The sequence below is a fragment of the Podarcis muralis genome, chromosome 6 (genome assembly GCF_964188315.1).
Source record: "Podarcis muralis chromosome 6, rPodMur119.hap1.1, whole genome shotgun sequence".
Classification (NCBI taxonomy): Eukaryota; Metazoa; Chordata; class Lepidosauria; order Squamata; family Lacertidae; genus Podarcis; species Podarcis muralis.
In genome coordinates this window covers 80,812,034-80,826,565 of record NC_135660.1, presented here as the reverse complement: position 1 = coordinate 80,826,565, position 14,532 = coordinate 80,812,034, and the positions used below count along the sequence as shown (strand labels likewise).

The 14,532-nt window shown below is 43.9% G+C and overlaps 2 protein-coding genes across 4 annotated transcripts in view; one reads left to right on the top strand and one right to left on the bottom strand.

Moving 5' to 3' along the window:
* Positions 1-10,360, top strand: part of ANXA11 (annexin A11) — a 35,571-nt gene extending 25,211 nt beyond the window's left edge. Inside the window, exons 8-15 of the mRNA XM_077930614.1 lie at positions 29-119; positions 1,598-1,677; positions 3,090-3,146; positions 4,305-4,398; positions 5,293-5,388; positions 7,114-7,172; positions 7,895-8,017; positions 8,647-10,360. Of these exons, the coding sequence (XP_077786740.1) occupies positions 29-119; positions 1,598-1,677; positions 3,090-3,146; positions 4,305-4,398; positions 5,293-5,388; positions 7,114-7,172; positions 7,895-8,017; positions 8,647-8,706 (660 nt within the window). The 3' untranslated portion in view covers positions 8,707-10,360. The remainder of the gene's footprint in view (positions 1-28; positions 120-1,597; positions 1,678-3,089; positions 3,147-4,304; positions 4,399-5,292; positions 5,389-7,113; positions 7,173-7,894; positions 8,018-8,646) is intronic.
* Positions 8,723-14,532, bottom strand: part of PLAC9 (placenta associated 9) — a 52,625-nt gene continuing 46,815 nt past the window's right edge. For 2 of the 3 annotated variants that reach the window (XM_028729187.2, XM_028729184.2), the window contains exons 3-4: positions 12,071-12,191; positions 8,723-11,525 (exon numbers count right to left, since the gene is read on the bottom strand). In XM_028729187.2, the coding sequence (XP_028585020.1) occupies positions 11,515-11,525; positions 12,071-12,191 (132 nt within the window). In that variant the 3' untranslated portion in view covers positions 8,723-11,514. The remainder of the gene's footprint in view (positions 11,526-12,070; positions 12,192-14,532) is intronic. The other variant, XM_028729185.2, reaches the window with a different exon arrangement.

Here is a 14,532-nt window from a genome sequence, read left to right as displayed (position 1 = left end):
GAGCTTGAGTGTCTTTTCCTTTTCTTAGGGAGCTGGCACGGATGAAGCCTGCCTGATAGAAATCTTGGCGTCTCGCAGCAATGAGCACATTCGGGAAATCAGTCGGGCATACAAAGCAGGTGAGTTTTCCTCTCAACTCTGCAACTTCTGCTGTTCTGATAGAAGGCCATCCCAATACCTTTAAAGATGACGGGTTTAAGTTGAGCAGAAACATTTGTAGGAGGAATTGCATTTTGGACACTGAGGTCGAAGGCTGTTCAGTGCATAAGCTGCTGCTTTGTTTATAAATTTGAGCTTTGTTGGTTTGTTGGGTGGGGCTGTCAAATTTAGAATGGAGAAGACAATTTACAAGGGCAAACTGGAGTTCATGAAGGTTCACCCTTTTTCAGGCAGTTGTTTGATCCAGCGGTTTGTGCAGAAAGAGCTACTTAGCCCAATAGTACATTGCTAACTGTTCCTAGAGCTGAACAAGGTGTGTCTCTCTTTTTGTTCTCCTTCCCTGCCTCTGTATTTTGTGTGGTTGCAAAGTGCTCTGTAGACTTGATGCACCACAATGACTGCAGTCAGTACCTGCTTTTTCTGGGATTAAGACCCATTTAGTTCAACGGTACGTGCTTCTAAGTGGACACATAAGGCAGCAATCCTGCACACAGTTGCTTAAGAATAAACCTCAGTAAAGTTGTTGAGACTTTGTCTCCAAGAAAGCATATGCTGGATCAGCTTGCAAATTCATAAAGGACTAACATCAGCTGGCAAGGTCAATGGTTTGGGACGATGGAAATTATAGGCCAGCAACTTCTAAAGCACACTACATTATCTAGGGTTTCATTTGTTTAAAACACATAATTTTAAGGGTTTTCTTGACAGTTCTTGGTTCCTTTTCTGTGCTGTATAGAATCCTATCGTGTGTTTGATCCGCCAGCTGAGCTTACGGTATCCAAAGTTTGCCCTGATTTAGATGTCCTAGTTTTACTTTCCGGGAATAAAACCGAGAGCTCCCTCTCCCTGCCCCACTAACAGTGCTCCATAAATCTGCTTGCCCCTGGTGTGCTTACTCCCGTTCCCACATATCATCCCCCCCCCACATTTTGAAGGGGGCAGAGACATCATCAAAGCACTGCTGAATTATCTTGCAAAGTCCCAGTGTGAGAGATGGAAAAAGCACCAATCACCCCTTTTCCGCCCATGGCAAATTCAAAGGAAGAAACGGATGATGGTTTCTCAAAGTAGGATTTGTTAGTATCTTTGGAAGCCCAGCTTGAGTGATGGAAGGTATCTTGCGAGGAGGAACTAGTGGGCCGCCTTAAATATTCCCTTTGGCTAGTAGGTCAAACCGAAATGGGGCTATTTACACGAACTACTTTTAGTGTAAAATTTCCCTTTTCATCTTTTTCCCCCCTTGATATTTTGGCTGGAGTATAAAAGAGTGGAATGTGAATCCTCTCCCCCAAGCAGATGTCCTTGCAGTGTGTTATAAAAAAATAGATAAGAATTATCTCTTCCTCTCCTCCCTTCTCTTTCTTCCCACCCCAGTGATCCTTATAATGAAATAAACACAGACCATTTACAAAACGAGTTTCCTTTGTATTTCTCACAGAGCATAAGAAAACTTTAGAAGAAGCCATCAGAAACGACACATCTGGACACTTCCAGAGGCTTTTAATCTCACTGTCTCAGGTATGCGCAAGATCCTTGCACCCGGTTGTCCTGTGTTGGTGTTGCTATAATTTATACGTAACCCAAGTTCTCCTAAGATTTACATTCATCCATTGAAGTAAAATTCACAGAAGTATTGGGGTGATATCTGTTGTCAGGCATATTTTGAGTCCATTCCTTTCAGTGGTTCTACTCACGAGTATGACTAAGACTGGAGATCACCTTTATGTTTTTAAGCCAGTGTGATGAGGTTATGCCCTCTTGCCTCTAATGGAGGGCACAGAACATCCTGGCTGTGGTCCTGGATGTCGGTTCCCTATGATGTGATATAATTCAAGACGAAAAGCATTGGAGTTAATGGAATTGGATATTGCAAGTTTCTTCCCCCTAACCCAGGGGTCTGCAACCCGCGGCTCCGGAGCAGCATGTGGCTCTTTTACACCTTTACCGCGGCTCCGGGGCAGATACTAGCGAGGGGAGGAGGCACATTGTGCGCCCCGACACTCCCCACTGTGGCGGGCGCTGTACTGGCTGTGACGTCGCATGGGGGCGGTGCGTGCGTTAGTCACGCACCGTCCCGACGTCACCTTCCCACCCGCTGTCAGATCGGAGGGCAGCGGCGCGCATGCTTTAAATGTCGCAATGGTTTTGCGGCTCCCAGTTTTTTTCCCCTTCGGAAACTGGTCCAAGTGGCTCTTTTTGTCTTAAAGGTTGCAGACCCCTGCCCTAACCAAACAATTCTCCCTCCTCAATTAAAACATTAAAACTTTCCTCCGGAGGGCGCCCTGTGCTTCGGGCTGCAGGCTGCTGCCCGCAAGCCTTGCGAGCCCACGGGAACTCCCGTTGGGCGCGCAAGGCTTGCGGACACCTGCGCGAAGCACGGGGTGCCCTCCGGAGGGCGCCCTGTGCTTCGGGCTGCAGGCTGCTGCTTGCAAGGCTTGCGGATAGTTTCCTGAAGCCTGGAGAGGGAGAGGGGTCGGTGCGCACCGACGCCTCTCGCTCTCCAGGCTTCAGCGAAAGCCTGCATTCGCCCCATAGGACGCACACACATTTCCCCTTCATTTTTGGAGGGGAAAAAGTGCGACCTATAGGGCAAAAAATACGGTATATATATCTCTGATAACTGTTGTCCATCTATATTTTACCAAAGAATCTTAAATTATCAGATCTTGGATATCAAGTTAACAGTGATCATGTTTGAAAATATACAGACTGGCGAGAATTTGTCTGTCCCATTTAACCTTAATGTGTTGCAACATTAAATTGGAAGCATCATGAAACAAATACGCATGTTTAACAAGCAAATAGAACAAAGCATACTTTAAACTGTTCGGCTTGCTTTTTGCTGGACTAACAACCTCATTAGGCTAACATCAGTTACAGTGTTTCAAAAGCAGTGTTTCATCTTTTGACTGACTTGGTAATTATTTCAGGGAAACAGAGATGAAAGTACCAGTGTCAACATGGCGGCTGTCCAAAGCGATGCTCAGGTTAGTATGAGGAGTCTTGTCTAGTTTATGTTCCACACTGATTTCTCTTTAAAGGCCCAGCCAGATGGCTGCTGCATTGAGCAGACTCTTGGTTTCCTTTAAACATCTCCTACTTTAATGAAATCTAAAACTTGAGGCCGTGTGTACTCCCCCACAACCTGGCATGTTTCTCCTCTGGCCTCATTTCTAGCGTGGAAGTTACCTTGAGAACAGTTTGCTTAAAAAAAATATTCCTCCTGCCCCCACAGCCCCTGTTTCTGAAAAAAAGGGGGGGTTGGTATGGCTTTCCCCCAGCTCTACATTGAGCAGTTTGCACGGTTTCCCGTTTTCAAGTTACTACAGATAAATGATCCCAAGATAACAGCAACAAGAAGATTGCAATCGAATATATTTTTTAAAAAACCCTTCTCAAATTTACCCTCACCTATTCCATTTTTGGAACTATTTACTAAATGAATTGGTGCTTCAGTAATAATTTCCCTGAAATGTGCAACTTTCTCCTTTTGGTTCATCATGTGGTGAATTTTTTTTGTTTATTTCAAATTGTATGGAAGGAGGAACCACGCAGGTTTCTCAGGGTTGCATAGACTTGTGACTTACAAACCTGTCAAGCTTTTCTGAGAGAAAGCATGGAGAGGGGAGAGTTGGAATGTACTTGTGGAATTTTTCATTCACCCCCATTTCACAATGAAAATGTTCGCTCTGTTGCATTTTGGCTCGGCCCTAGTTATAAGGAATACGCCACTGCCATTTTCAGTGGCACCCCTTTGTCCCAATATCATTTTGCAAAGATTTTTGCGCCAGTAGCTTTCAGTCAGTAGTATGAAGTGGGGGCAGTGAAATGTGCATCTTAACAGCATCAGTTGGGATGCAAGGTGAAGTTGTGCTGTGTGCAAGGGGAAGAAAGCAAAATTCAACATGAGCCTGTAGTATTTTGGCTGCAGCTCCAGGTTGCTTGCATTATAGTTGCATTCTTGATTGTTAGGGAGGTTAGCAAAGGTTAGCTACGTGAATAAAGGTGTGGGAAAGAAATAGGACCAGTCCAGAAATATCAAGATAATTAAAGAATGAGTAGTAAGGGAGAAGAAGCCTTCGAAAGCAGAGTGAAATTTGGAAAGCAGCTGAGCTCAAGTAATGACCTGTGATTTTTCTTTTAAGGCGCTGTATGCAGCAGGAGAAAATCGACTTGGGACTGATGAGTCCAAATTCAATGCAATTCTCTGTGCCAGAAGTAAAGCTCACCTAATAGCAGGTAATTTCTGTCTATACTTTGCATCGAGAGGATGTTTGGTGATTGTAAAATTAGGCTGCAACAGTGCAAGAGACTATATATGCTTTTTCTTGACAAGTGGTAACTAATATTTTCATTTTTGATGGTGCCTAAGATCAGCCAGTAGGGGACGCGGGTGGCGCTGTGGGTAAAACCTCAGCGCCTAGGACTTGCCGATCGTCAGGTCGGCAGTTCGAATCCCCACGGTGGGGTGCGCTCCCGTCGTTCGGTCCCAGAGCCTGCCAACCTAGCAGTTCGAAAGCACCCCCCGGTGCGAGTAGATAAATAGGGACCGCTTACCAGCGGGAAGGTAAACGGCGTTTCCGTGTGCTGCGCTGGCTTGCCAGATGCAGCTTGTCACGCTGGCCACGTGACCCGGAAGTGTCTCCGGACAGCGCTGGCCCCCGGCCTCTTGAGTGAGATGGGCGCACAACCCTAGAGTCTGGCAAGACTGGCCCGTACGGGCAGGGGTACCTTTACCTTTACCTTAAGATCAGCCAACTCTGATCAGATGCAAAGAAGGGCTGGGTTCTTCGACCCTTTTAAATAGTTATGTAGAAATTTGTCAGGTGAGACAAGCTGCACCGCCTGAAATTCCTCCTCCTACATAACAAAGGGCGTTTGTCCTCCTGTTAGGGTCCACAGTTAATAATTGGGGAGGGGGTGTCTGTCATCCAGCCGCCAGATGTCAACTTAGATAAGTGATCTGAGTTAGTGCCATACCAGACAAAACAAAACAACTGAAGGCCTGTGATGGGGCAGTGCAACTGACTTAAGACTTAGCAACATCCTTCAAGAGCTGGTTGTCAGACTTCACTATTCACACTAACTTGGCTTAAATAACTGATGATCCCTTCTCTCTCTCTCTCTCGACAGTTTTCAGTGAATATCAGCGAATGTGTAACCGTGACATTGAGAAGAGCATAATCAGAGAGATGTCGGGAGACCTCGAATCTGGGATGCTGGCAGTAGGTGGGTGAGGTCTCTTTAAGAGTGAAGATCATAGAATCATAGAGTTGGAAGGGACCCCCAAGGGTCATCTAGTCCAACCCCCTGCAATACAGGAATCCAGCGCACAGGCATCCCTTGGTGGGCTCAAACCACCAGCTTTCTGGTTAACAGCCAGATGCACTTGACCCATTGCACCACTATGAATCTAAATTTTCAAATTGTGGTTTGAATGTTCTTTTGCTGCCCTAAACACACACAGGTTTCTGGCCTGGACTGCACTCTTTAAAATATATAATTTTTGAAAAAGATCCAGAAGTTGGGGGATAGCAGGCTATGCATGGCACCTATTGGCTAGCACCTGCAGTATCGCCAACCTCTTCACCTGCAAGTTCTCAGAGTAGCTTTTAAAGGATTCGTGTGTTTTGGCAGGGTAAAATGTGACATGTATGTTACTTAAGATGTATTTCAAAGCACAAAAGAGGGGCAAAGCTAAGAGATGATACTGTATGTATATGTGTGGAAAGCGAGTCATAAAGCTTGGTTCAACGTGTAGGTGAAAAACTTTGCTGTTCAGAATATTTTATCATATATTTCATGCCACTTTCTATACAATAGTTCTCTTGAGAATATTTGGCTTTGGCTGCGAGTTTCAATTTGAAGCTACTTTTACTTCCCCCAGAGAACTTGGTTATAAATTGCATTTACCATTCCTTTGGTTTGTCTCGTTAGACCTGGTTCCCATTTAACAAGTCACAGTTCATGTGATTGGGGAAAGGGCTAGGATTCCACTGAGGATGCCCTTTGAACTTGCTACTTCACCTTCCATGCCAGGCACAGCAACCTTTGTCTGTATCCTCTCATTCATTCCTCTTGTTTTGAAGATAAGTCACGTCCAACAACACCGCATTTACATTCTAAGTGTGTTTCTTGGATAAGGGCGAGTGTTGTGCCAAAAGCTGTTGCCATCACCAAGTTCCTTTTCAAAAATGTTAAATAACTTCTAGGATCACTTACCCTGTCATAAGTGGTCAACTATCAACCAGTGAATCCCAGAGTGCTAGTTAAAGTGTCATATTGGCCACAAATTCATTGGGTGACCTTAGGCAAACCACTATACCCTGCAGCACGGTCATAAGGATTTACAAGGCAATAATATATGAAGCTGCTTGAATATTTAAAATGTGTTCTATAAACACTCACTGTTTTTTGTCGTATAAAATGGCTTTTACTCTTTGCACCAGATCTAACTGGAAATATGTACCCTTTTTTTTTTGGCTCCATTATAGCTTTCAGGATTGTAAGCTTGGTAACTGTATGCAATACTCCCATAGCGTGTGACTAACTTCACTGCCTCCCATTTTCCGGTCTTGAAGTGTAATGTGTGCCTTGTTCATCTACATGAGAAATCTTAACATTGATATCAAAAAGGAACATACCTTGTATTAGGTTACAAATGAACATCACCATTGGTTCCTTCCACTCCCATAAAATGCTCAAGTAAAAAGGTAGATGCTGTTTGATAGCTGTTTGGATTGCATGACTGTGTGCTTTTTTTTTTTTTTTTAATCTGATTTTGTGTGATTGTCCCCTTTGTTCCTCCCAATGACATTCACTGAGTCATCTCAACTCCCAGGTTAACCTGAGAAAGCGGATTTCAGCAAAAACAGTATGGCATTGATGTTGCTTTTTTTAATGGTTAGCAAATGGTTAACAGTCAGTAACTGGTGATCTCAATTTCTTTTGCAGTTAAGTGTGTAAGAAATACACCTGCTTTCTTTGCAGAGAGGCTGCACAAGGCCATGAAGGTGAGTTGAAATCATGTGGGCCTCTGCATGTCCGTGGGGTCAGATATTCAAATGAGCTGTTAGAAGCCGACTCCGTTGGGATGTAGATCTGAGCCCAGGATACCAGATTTTAGGGCTGGCAGACATGTTTCACACAAACCTGTGTAACTGTAGCTTGAAAAACCTCTGGAGGCAATGCTCGAGCAAGAAATGGCTGCAGGCGTGTGCACATAACCCATTGCCATTTTCTTCATTCCAATTCCTCTCCTCCCGCCCGGGTTCCACAGCCCTGATTTTAAATGACAGAGGTGTTGGGGTTGGGGTGTTTGTGATCTGAAATGGGGTGACAGCAGGGAGGCAAAGGGTTTGGTGCCCCCTTTTCTTCCTTCTCAGTTGTCCCTTCCTTCCCCCAACATCTTTTGAGGCTAAAAAGGATATGCCACCCTGTTGTTAACAAATGGGCATGTGTAAGGTTTTGGACTTTGAATTAGTTATCAATTAAGCAGCTGTCCCCAACTCTGTTCTCCATATATTTTGGACTACCACTCATATCAGCCTCAGCCGTTGTGACCAATGGAGAAGGATGACAGGAGTTGTATAGTCCAAAACATATTGAGGGCACCACATTAGGGGACGCCTGCCATAAAGCCTTGAGCGGCCATTTTGAGTAACGGTCAATGCTACATGTTCAGAGGGAGCATCGCAGTCTGGTAACAATTCACATTCTGCCACGTTCTTCGCAGGGAGCTGGAACCAAAGACCGGACTCTCATTCGCATCATGGTGTCACGCAGTGAGGTTGACCTGCTAGACATAAGGCAGGAATACAAGAGGATGTATGGCAAATCTCTCTACACAGACATTACGGTAAGATTGTGAGGGGCTTGTCTCGCTTTCCATGCGTGCCAACTCAAAATGTCAGTGTTCACACCGAAACCTTGAACTTGGCCCAGTACCATTTTTGGGAGCCGGTGCCATGTTCATTCATCTTCACAGCGGGGCTTTCTCCACCTGAACTCTAGCCATCATCTGGCCCAGTGTTTCCCAAACCTGGGTCCCCATCTGATTTTGGACTACAACTCCCATCATCCTTAGCTAGCCAGACCAGTGGTCAGGGTTGATGGGGACTGTAGTCCAAAAACAGCTGGAGACCCAAGTTTGGGAAATACTAATCTGGCCTGTTTCATAGGCTGTGGCTCCACAGTATACCAGGGGGCCAAATGTGCTCCACACCACTTTTGTTTTAACAGAAAGTGAAACAAAAAACCTATCATATTAAATAACATGTTGCTATTGGGGGGGGGGGGGAGTTAGAGAAAAAAATCAGGTGGCTGCTGTCTCCCCAGGTATAAAAGTCTTGTCTATAGGTTCAGATGAGCAGGGTGTATGCCTTGTGCAACTGGGAGGTTCACCTGTTGGCTTCTGACACAGAGATGATTGCTCTCTTTAACCTTTGGCACAAGATCACTTTTTTCCCTTTTGGTGTTTCTTACCAGGGTGACACTTCTGGAGACTACAGGAAAATCCTGCTGAAATTGTGCGGTGGAAACGACTAAGTTGAGTCCCCTGGAATTTTGTTTTTTTTTTAAAGAATCACTTATGCTATCATTTCACACATGCTGTCAAAACTCCAAATATCCAGAAGATTTTCTCTAAAGTGCCACGTTATTCCTTTCTTGAATAATATATCATGAGTACAGAAATAAATCCTGCTATAGAGAGAGAGGCTGCTGCACCAGATAGCTGTAGTTCACAAACAGGTATTTGCTTTCTTATGGGGGGGGGGGGGGACACACTCCACTGTATGGAAGTGGCTTGTGTTGCATGAATAGCTTTTGTTTGGAAATGCCTTTATTTGTGCGTGCCAAATGATTCTATACAGCTTTGTGTCTTACAAAAAAAAGTACAAAACATTTTTTGTATGTGTGGTGCATGGTGCATTTGATATCTACATGCTTGTTGCTTAAATTAAAAAAAAAATCCTGTTCTGAAGAGTGATTGGGTAGACTTTCAGACCCTGTTCACTCACTGCTGTTCAAGGAGAAATGTAAAAGTCTGGCTAGAATCTTTATGCTGCCTTATGTTGTTTTGAATGCTGGATCTCCCTGAAGTCTGTGATATCGTCCCTAAATTGAAGGAAAAGGGATGTGGTGCATTGGCAGAATTCAGGACCAAGATGTTAGGAAGTCTGCCAGGGTGTTTGTCATTAGGGTCCCTCCGAATGTCCTGTTTCATGTGCATTCTTGCAGATTTATGCTCCTGCTGATAACCTGGTGGTTATGCATGACCCTACTTCCAAGAGTGCACCTGCAAAAATGCGGTACAGCTATGTTTTCTACTAGAAATGTTCCAGTTTATTTTTCTCCCATTTTCATGTGCTAAGAGAACAAGACTGCTGTTGCTGAAGCATCACAGAACAACTAAGACAGCGGGATAGTGTATGGTTGACCCACCACCGTTCATAATGCACTATTGTGCCAATGGCATGTTACAAAGCACACCCACAAAAAAGCTAAGTCTGCTAAGGCTTATACTTGCCAATGAGAGCTTTCCTCTTCAAGAGGTAATAGCAGCATGAAATGGAACAGTTTGTTTTTTTGTTCAGAGTTGGGATAAGGTGAGGAAAGGGCTTAATCTCTCTGCGCATGCAGAATCCCAACACTTCAAACACACACAGCCATTTTTAAAACTTAAAAATCTACTGGCTCTCTGTTGATGTCTTCAGCATCATATCTAGTTTAGCTCTCAGGGACAGCCTACAATCAAACAAATATTTCCACTCATTCGTTTTTCAATATGCGGAGGATCAGCTTTTTCTCTTGAAAGCAACATGTGAACAAGGCTTCATTGTTAGAAAAGGCTGCTTTACAAGCTCCAAACATTTTATTGGAATATAAACAGGAACACAGAAGTCAATGGAGATTCCACATAAAATGCTCCTCTTTTACAAAAATAGGCACAAAGGAAACCCCCATTGATTTAAGCGTTCAGCACATGTTTCACTTTCCCCATTCAGTTCCCTGATTCTTAGATGGACTTGCCGCTAGCATGATCCAGCCAAAGTTGTCTTTTGGGAGGCTCAAAATGCCTTCAATCTGAGTGTATGCCAAAGCTTTTTCTCTTTGCGTGTTTTTGTAGAATTCTACCTTAAAATCAAATATATAATTTTTTAAAAGATGATTTGTACAAATAAACCAAATTAGTACCCAAGCCTCCTGCATCAGTGTTCTTATTTCTGCCATGTTGACAGCATCATTTATTTGGGATATTCAGCTTCAACCATGGATGGCTCCCCTTGGGGAATGGGGTCGTGTCTCAGGCAAATCAGACTAGTGAGCTTAAGCACCATCAGGCAGTTTCTTGAGCAAATGTTTCAGAGGGATATGCAGAGGGGTTTTAGCTTCTACATAAAACATGAAATCATTCCACTTAGGCTGCTCACTGTGGCTCCTTGGTGACCTGTCCCTTCATAAGAAAGGCTTGGGCAAAGACACGAGGACAGAGCGTTACAAACAAACTCATTCCTGGGCCACTGAGCTCTGCATCCTGTTTCCAACACTGGACAAACCTGGATATTTCAAGAAGTTTGGAACCAGTTTTTGGCAAGTGTGCCACAAGTCCAGAAGTTAGGAGAATGCCCCTCAGTAGATAGGCACTCAATGCGCTTTCACAAGGTGTTTCAGCTGGGGAGTACTGCCAGATTTGGACGTCTTGCTGGACCAGACCAAAACTCCCACCATGGTGCCTCCAGCAATGATCAGCATTAGATGCCTCTAGGAAGCTTGCGAACAAGGCTGTATATCTGACTGTGCTGCAGCCAGGCTCACGTGCTTTCCTGCCCCTACTCTCCAGGAGCGCCATAAGACCTGTTGCTTATTTTCCCTTGTAGTACCAGTGCTACAGGTTAGCTAGTTAATCCTAAAATTTGAGCAATCAATTAACAACAACAACAATTTCTTTGTGACCAAAGATGCCATTTTGGAGACTACCAGGTACCCCTTGAAAACTTCCAACAGTACCTCTTCTAATTTCTGCTCCTTTTTCTTTACCACCAGATGGCTGGACCTTCTGGGACATTTAACATCTCCACAGGGGTCCTTGCAGTGAGGATTCTTTTAAACAATTTTAGGAGTCTTTAAATCTTCAGGATAGGTGGGAAGAAAACTTCTCTTTTGGTATTATGCGTCAGTATGGTTAGATCATAACACAGAGGAACTTGTGATGGAATACTCCCCATCCCAAGTCTGAAGACATCTGTCTGGTCTGGAAGCTTGTGAAAGAGTGCAATATGGGTTAATTATGCAGGTGGGAGATACAGGTATATAGATATTACAGTCTGTTCCTTTGGTCCGTCGTCTTGAAGCTCAGCTGGTATCTAGCGAATGAGAGAGAGGAAGGAAGATTTTAGTGGCAATCCACCAAGCCATCGGTTTCTAGAGAAGGCAGTATTTGTTAAAAAACAGATGAAGGGTCACATCCCAGTGTTAGCCTTCCACTAACAGAAGCAGGAGGTGCAGTTTTCACTTGATTCTCTCTCCCCCCGCCCCCCCCCAAAACACCCCAGAGGTAACCAAATTTTCCAGAGCAGATTTCAGGGCGGCACAGGGTCCTGCAGAGGGGAAATTTCCCCTCTCCCCACCACACCCATCCACTAGTGAAGGTTTTGCTAGATTAAAGCCCTTCTGTGAACAGGATTACTTACTTCATTTACAGAAGTTCATAGTAGCCGATGAACTTGAAACAGATATTTCAGTAGTGTTACACATCTTGGAGTTTTAAGGGTACAGCAACCAACCATATTATTCCCCAAGTGAAGTGATCTTCAGGGTACAACTGCATTCTGTGCGCTGAATTGCAACATTTACAAGCAGTTGTGGACACATGGATAATAGATGTACTACATTTCTCTGTGACTTGTACCTTCAAAGATATCCATCAAGGGAGTTCCAGGAGCAAGAGGAACATTCCATGCAGTTTCACTTATGGTGTTCAGCAGGGACTTGACTTCAGAGTCAAGAAGATCAACAGTCTTTTCCACCTGCTAATGAAGAAAAGCGAAATTTAGGGTAATCCACTTCTATCAGCATCTCCTGAATTAGGCTGGTTCTATGGCTTAGCATTTTGTGAGAACTCTGCCAAACAGCTTAACTATGGTTGGTTGGTTGGCTTCCTCTATATCCCAAAATTTTCCTTCAATGAGCTGGTGTACAAGGTTCTCCCCTCCCCATTTTCTCCTCACAACAACCCTGTGAGGTAGGATGTTAGTCTGAGAGACATTGAGTGCCCCTAGGTCACCCAGTGAGTTTCATCGCTAAGTGGGGATTTACTGCCAACAAGCCACTCTCAATCCAAAGGCATTGTCTTTTGTTGGCTTATGAATCTTGTCTTGGGCTATGACTTGACGTTGCATGTGAACCATAAGGCTTGTTTGACCACCCTATCGCAGCTGTCCAATCTACAAAGGTCCAAGGCAAGAGCAAGGCTGGAAGAGATGTCAAACTTTTAAGAAAAACCGTGGTTTGTCTGGTCATCCTGGGGGAAAAACTTGTAGTCACCACAAGAACCTTCTCTGTTTTACTGAATGGGCTCTGGGAGGCTCTTGTGTGGGTTGCGGAGGCTTTCGCAAGAGCCTCACAGAGCCTGGGAAGCAAATCAGAGAGCTTAAAGGTTCTTCCCACGATGGGCTTTTAAGCTCTCTGCCTTGCATGCATTTAATTTGTTTGATTTCAGCTGGCTGGCTGGCCGCCACGCACATAGCACTGCAGCTGTACAAGTTAAATGTGCGTAAGTTGCAAGTCCATTGTACCCCTTGCCCGTTTGGGTTCATCACTCCCACAGTGAATGCAGATGCAGGTGGGAGTTCATCCTTTGCAAGCTACATCCGCCATAAGCCAACCCTACACCAAGGACTTTGATACAGCAGGGAGAGAACTGTAGAGAGCAGGGTTAGCATTTCTGGTCTTGTGCTGCCCTCTAGTGGACAAGGGTGTTGATTTATTTACCGTATTTTTTAATTGATGAGATTAACCGGGCACTGGCCTGGTTTGCATGTACTTGTAATGTTAAACCACCTTCCTCTGCTGTGGTTGATAGAAGTGTTTTTTGTCTGTTGAGTGTATAAATTTATATTATTTTTATTGTAACAGAACAAAATAAAGCAAATAGAGTTGTAAAGAAAACAAAAACATGAATACACATATTAAACACCAAAAAAGAAAAAAAAAACAGAAAATGGATATTGTGAGCTAAAAACAAATGAATTTCTTTACCAAAATCATATAGAACACATTGAAGTCCTAAAGTACCAAGTAATACAAACAGGTTTACCTAATCTTGAACCTTGTTGCTCCAATACACTATGAAAACAATCCTTTTTTCACAAAAACCATCTGACTGGTATTGTCTGGTTCTCGCCATATTTGTAACCTTAACCATATATACACAATGTCCAAAATCTGATTATCCATTCTCATGAATGGCGTCCTCCTCCTCCTCCAGTTACAGAGGGTGATCATTCTGCCTACAGTCAAATTCCCTATTTTCTGTGTACAATGCCTTTAACATAAAACAAGAGGACCCATTTATAATCTATAAACCTTTATCACTTCCAGTTACGTTCTTATGTCCTCCCCCAATGCAGGGGCGGACTTTGGTAGTTTGGTGCCCTGAGTGAGGACAAAATTTAGCACCTTCCGTGCTATGCATGCTCTCAAGTGCACTCTGTCAGAGTTTTACGCCCCCTCATCTTGGCACCTGTTCAAGGGAACTGCCGTAAACCCAGTGCTGCGGAATGCTATGACTTCAGGACACAGCCAGAGTATATACACCACAGCCCAGCATTTGCTATTTTTGCTGTACTATGTATCTGATTAAGGCACAATAGCGTTAAGTACCAGCAACACAGAACTGTATAATAGCTTGGCTTGAGGCTTACGCTGATTGTTTGCTGGGGAACATTCTGCCAGATCCCATTTCCAAGGATCTGGTGGAATTTCCTGCCCTAGATCTCCCAGCTGAAGAGGAGTTTTGATTAATAGCAGCTTAGTGGCTCATTCGAATCCGCACAAACTGCAGTTACTCTTAACTATAATCTACCAAAAACAAAACAAAACCCCAAGCCAACTTCAGACAGTGATGAAACTGATTTAGTTTACAAAAAACTGTATGCTAGAACATAGTCTTATAACAAGTCAGACTATTGGTCTATCTGATTCAGGGTTATCAATCTTGCCTAGCAGCCATTCTGCAGGGCTTCAGATAAGGGATTTTCACTAGGCCTACCTGGAGACCTTTCACATACAAAGAATGTGCAAGCCCCTCATTTTATGATTAACTATAGTTTGGGGTTCAGATGCAATGGTAAACTGTAGTTAAAATGGAAG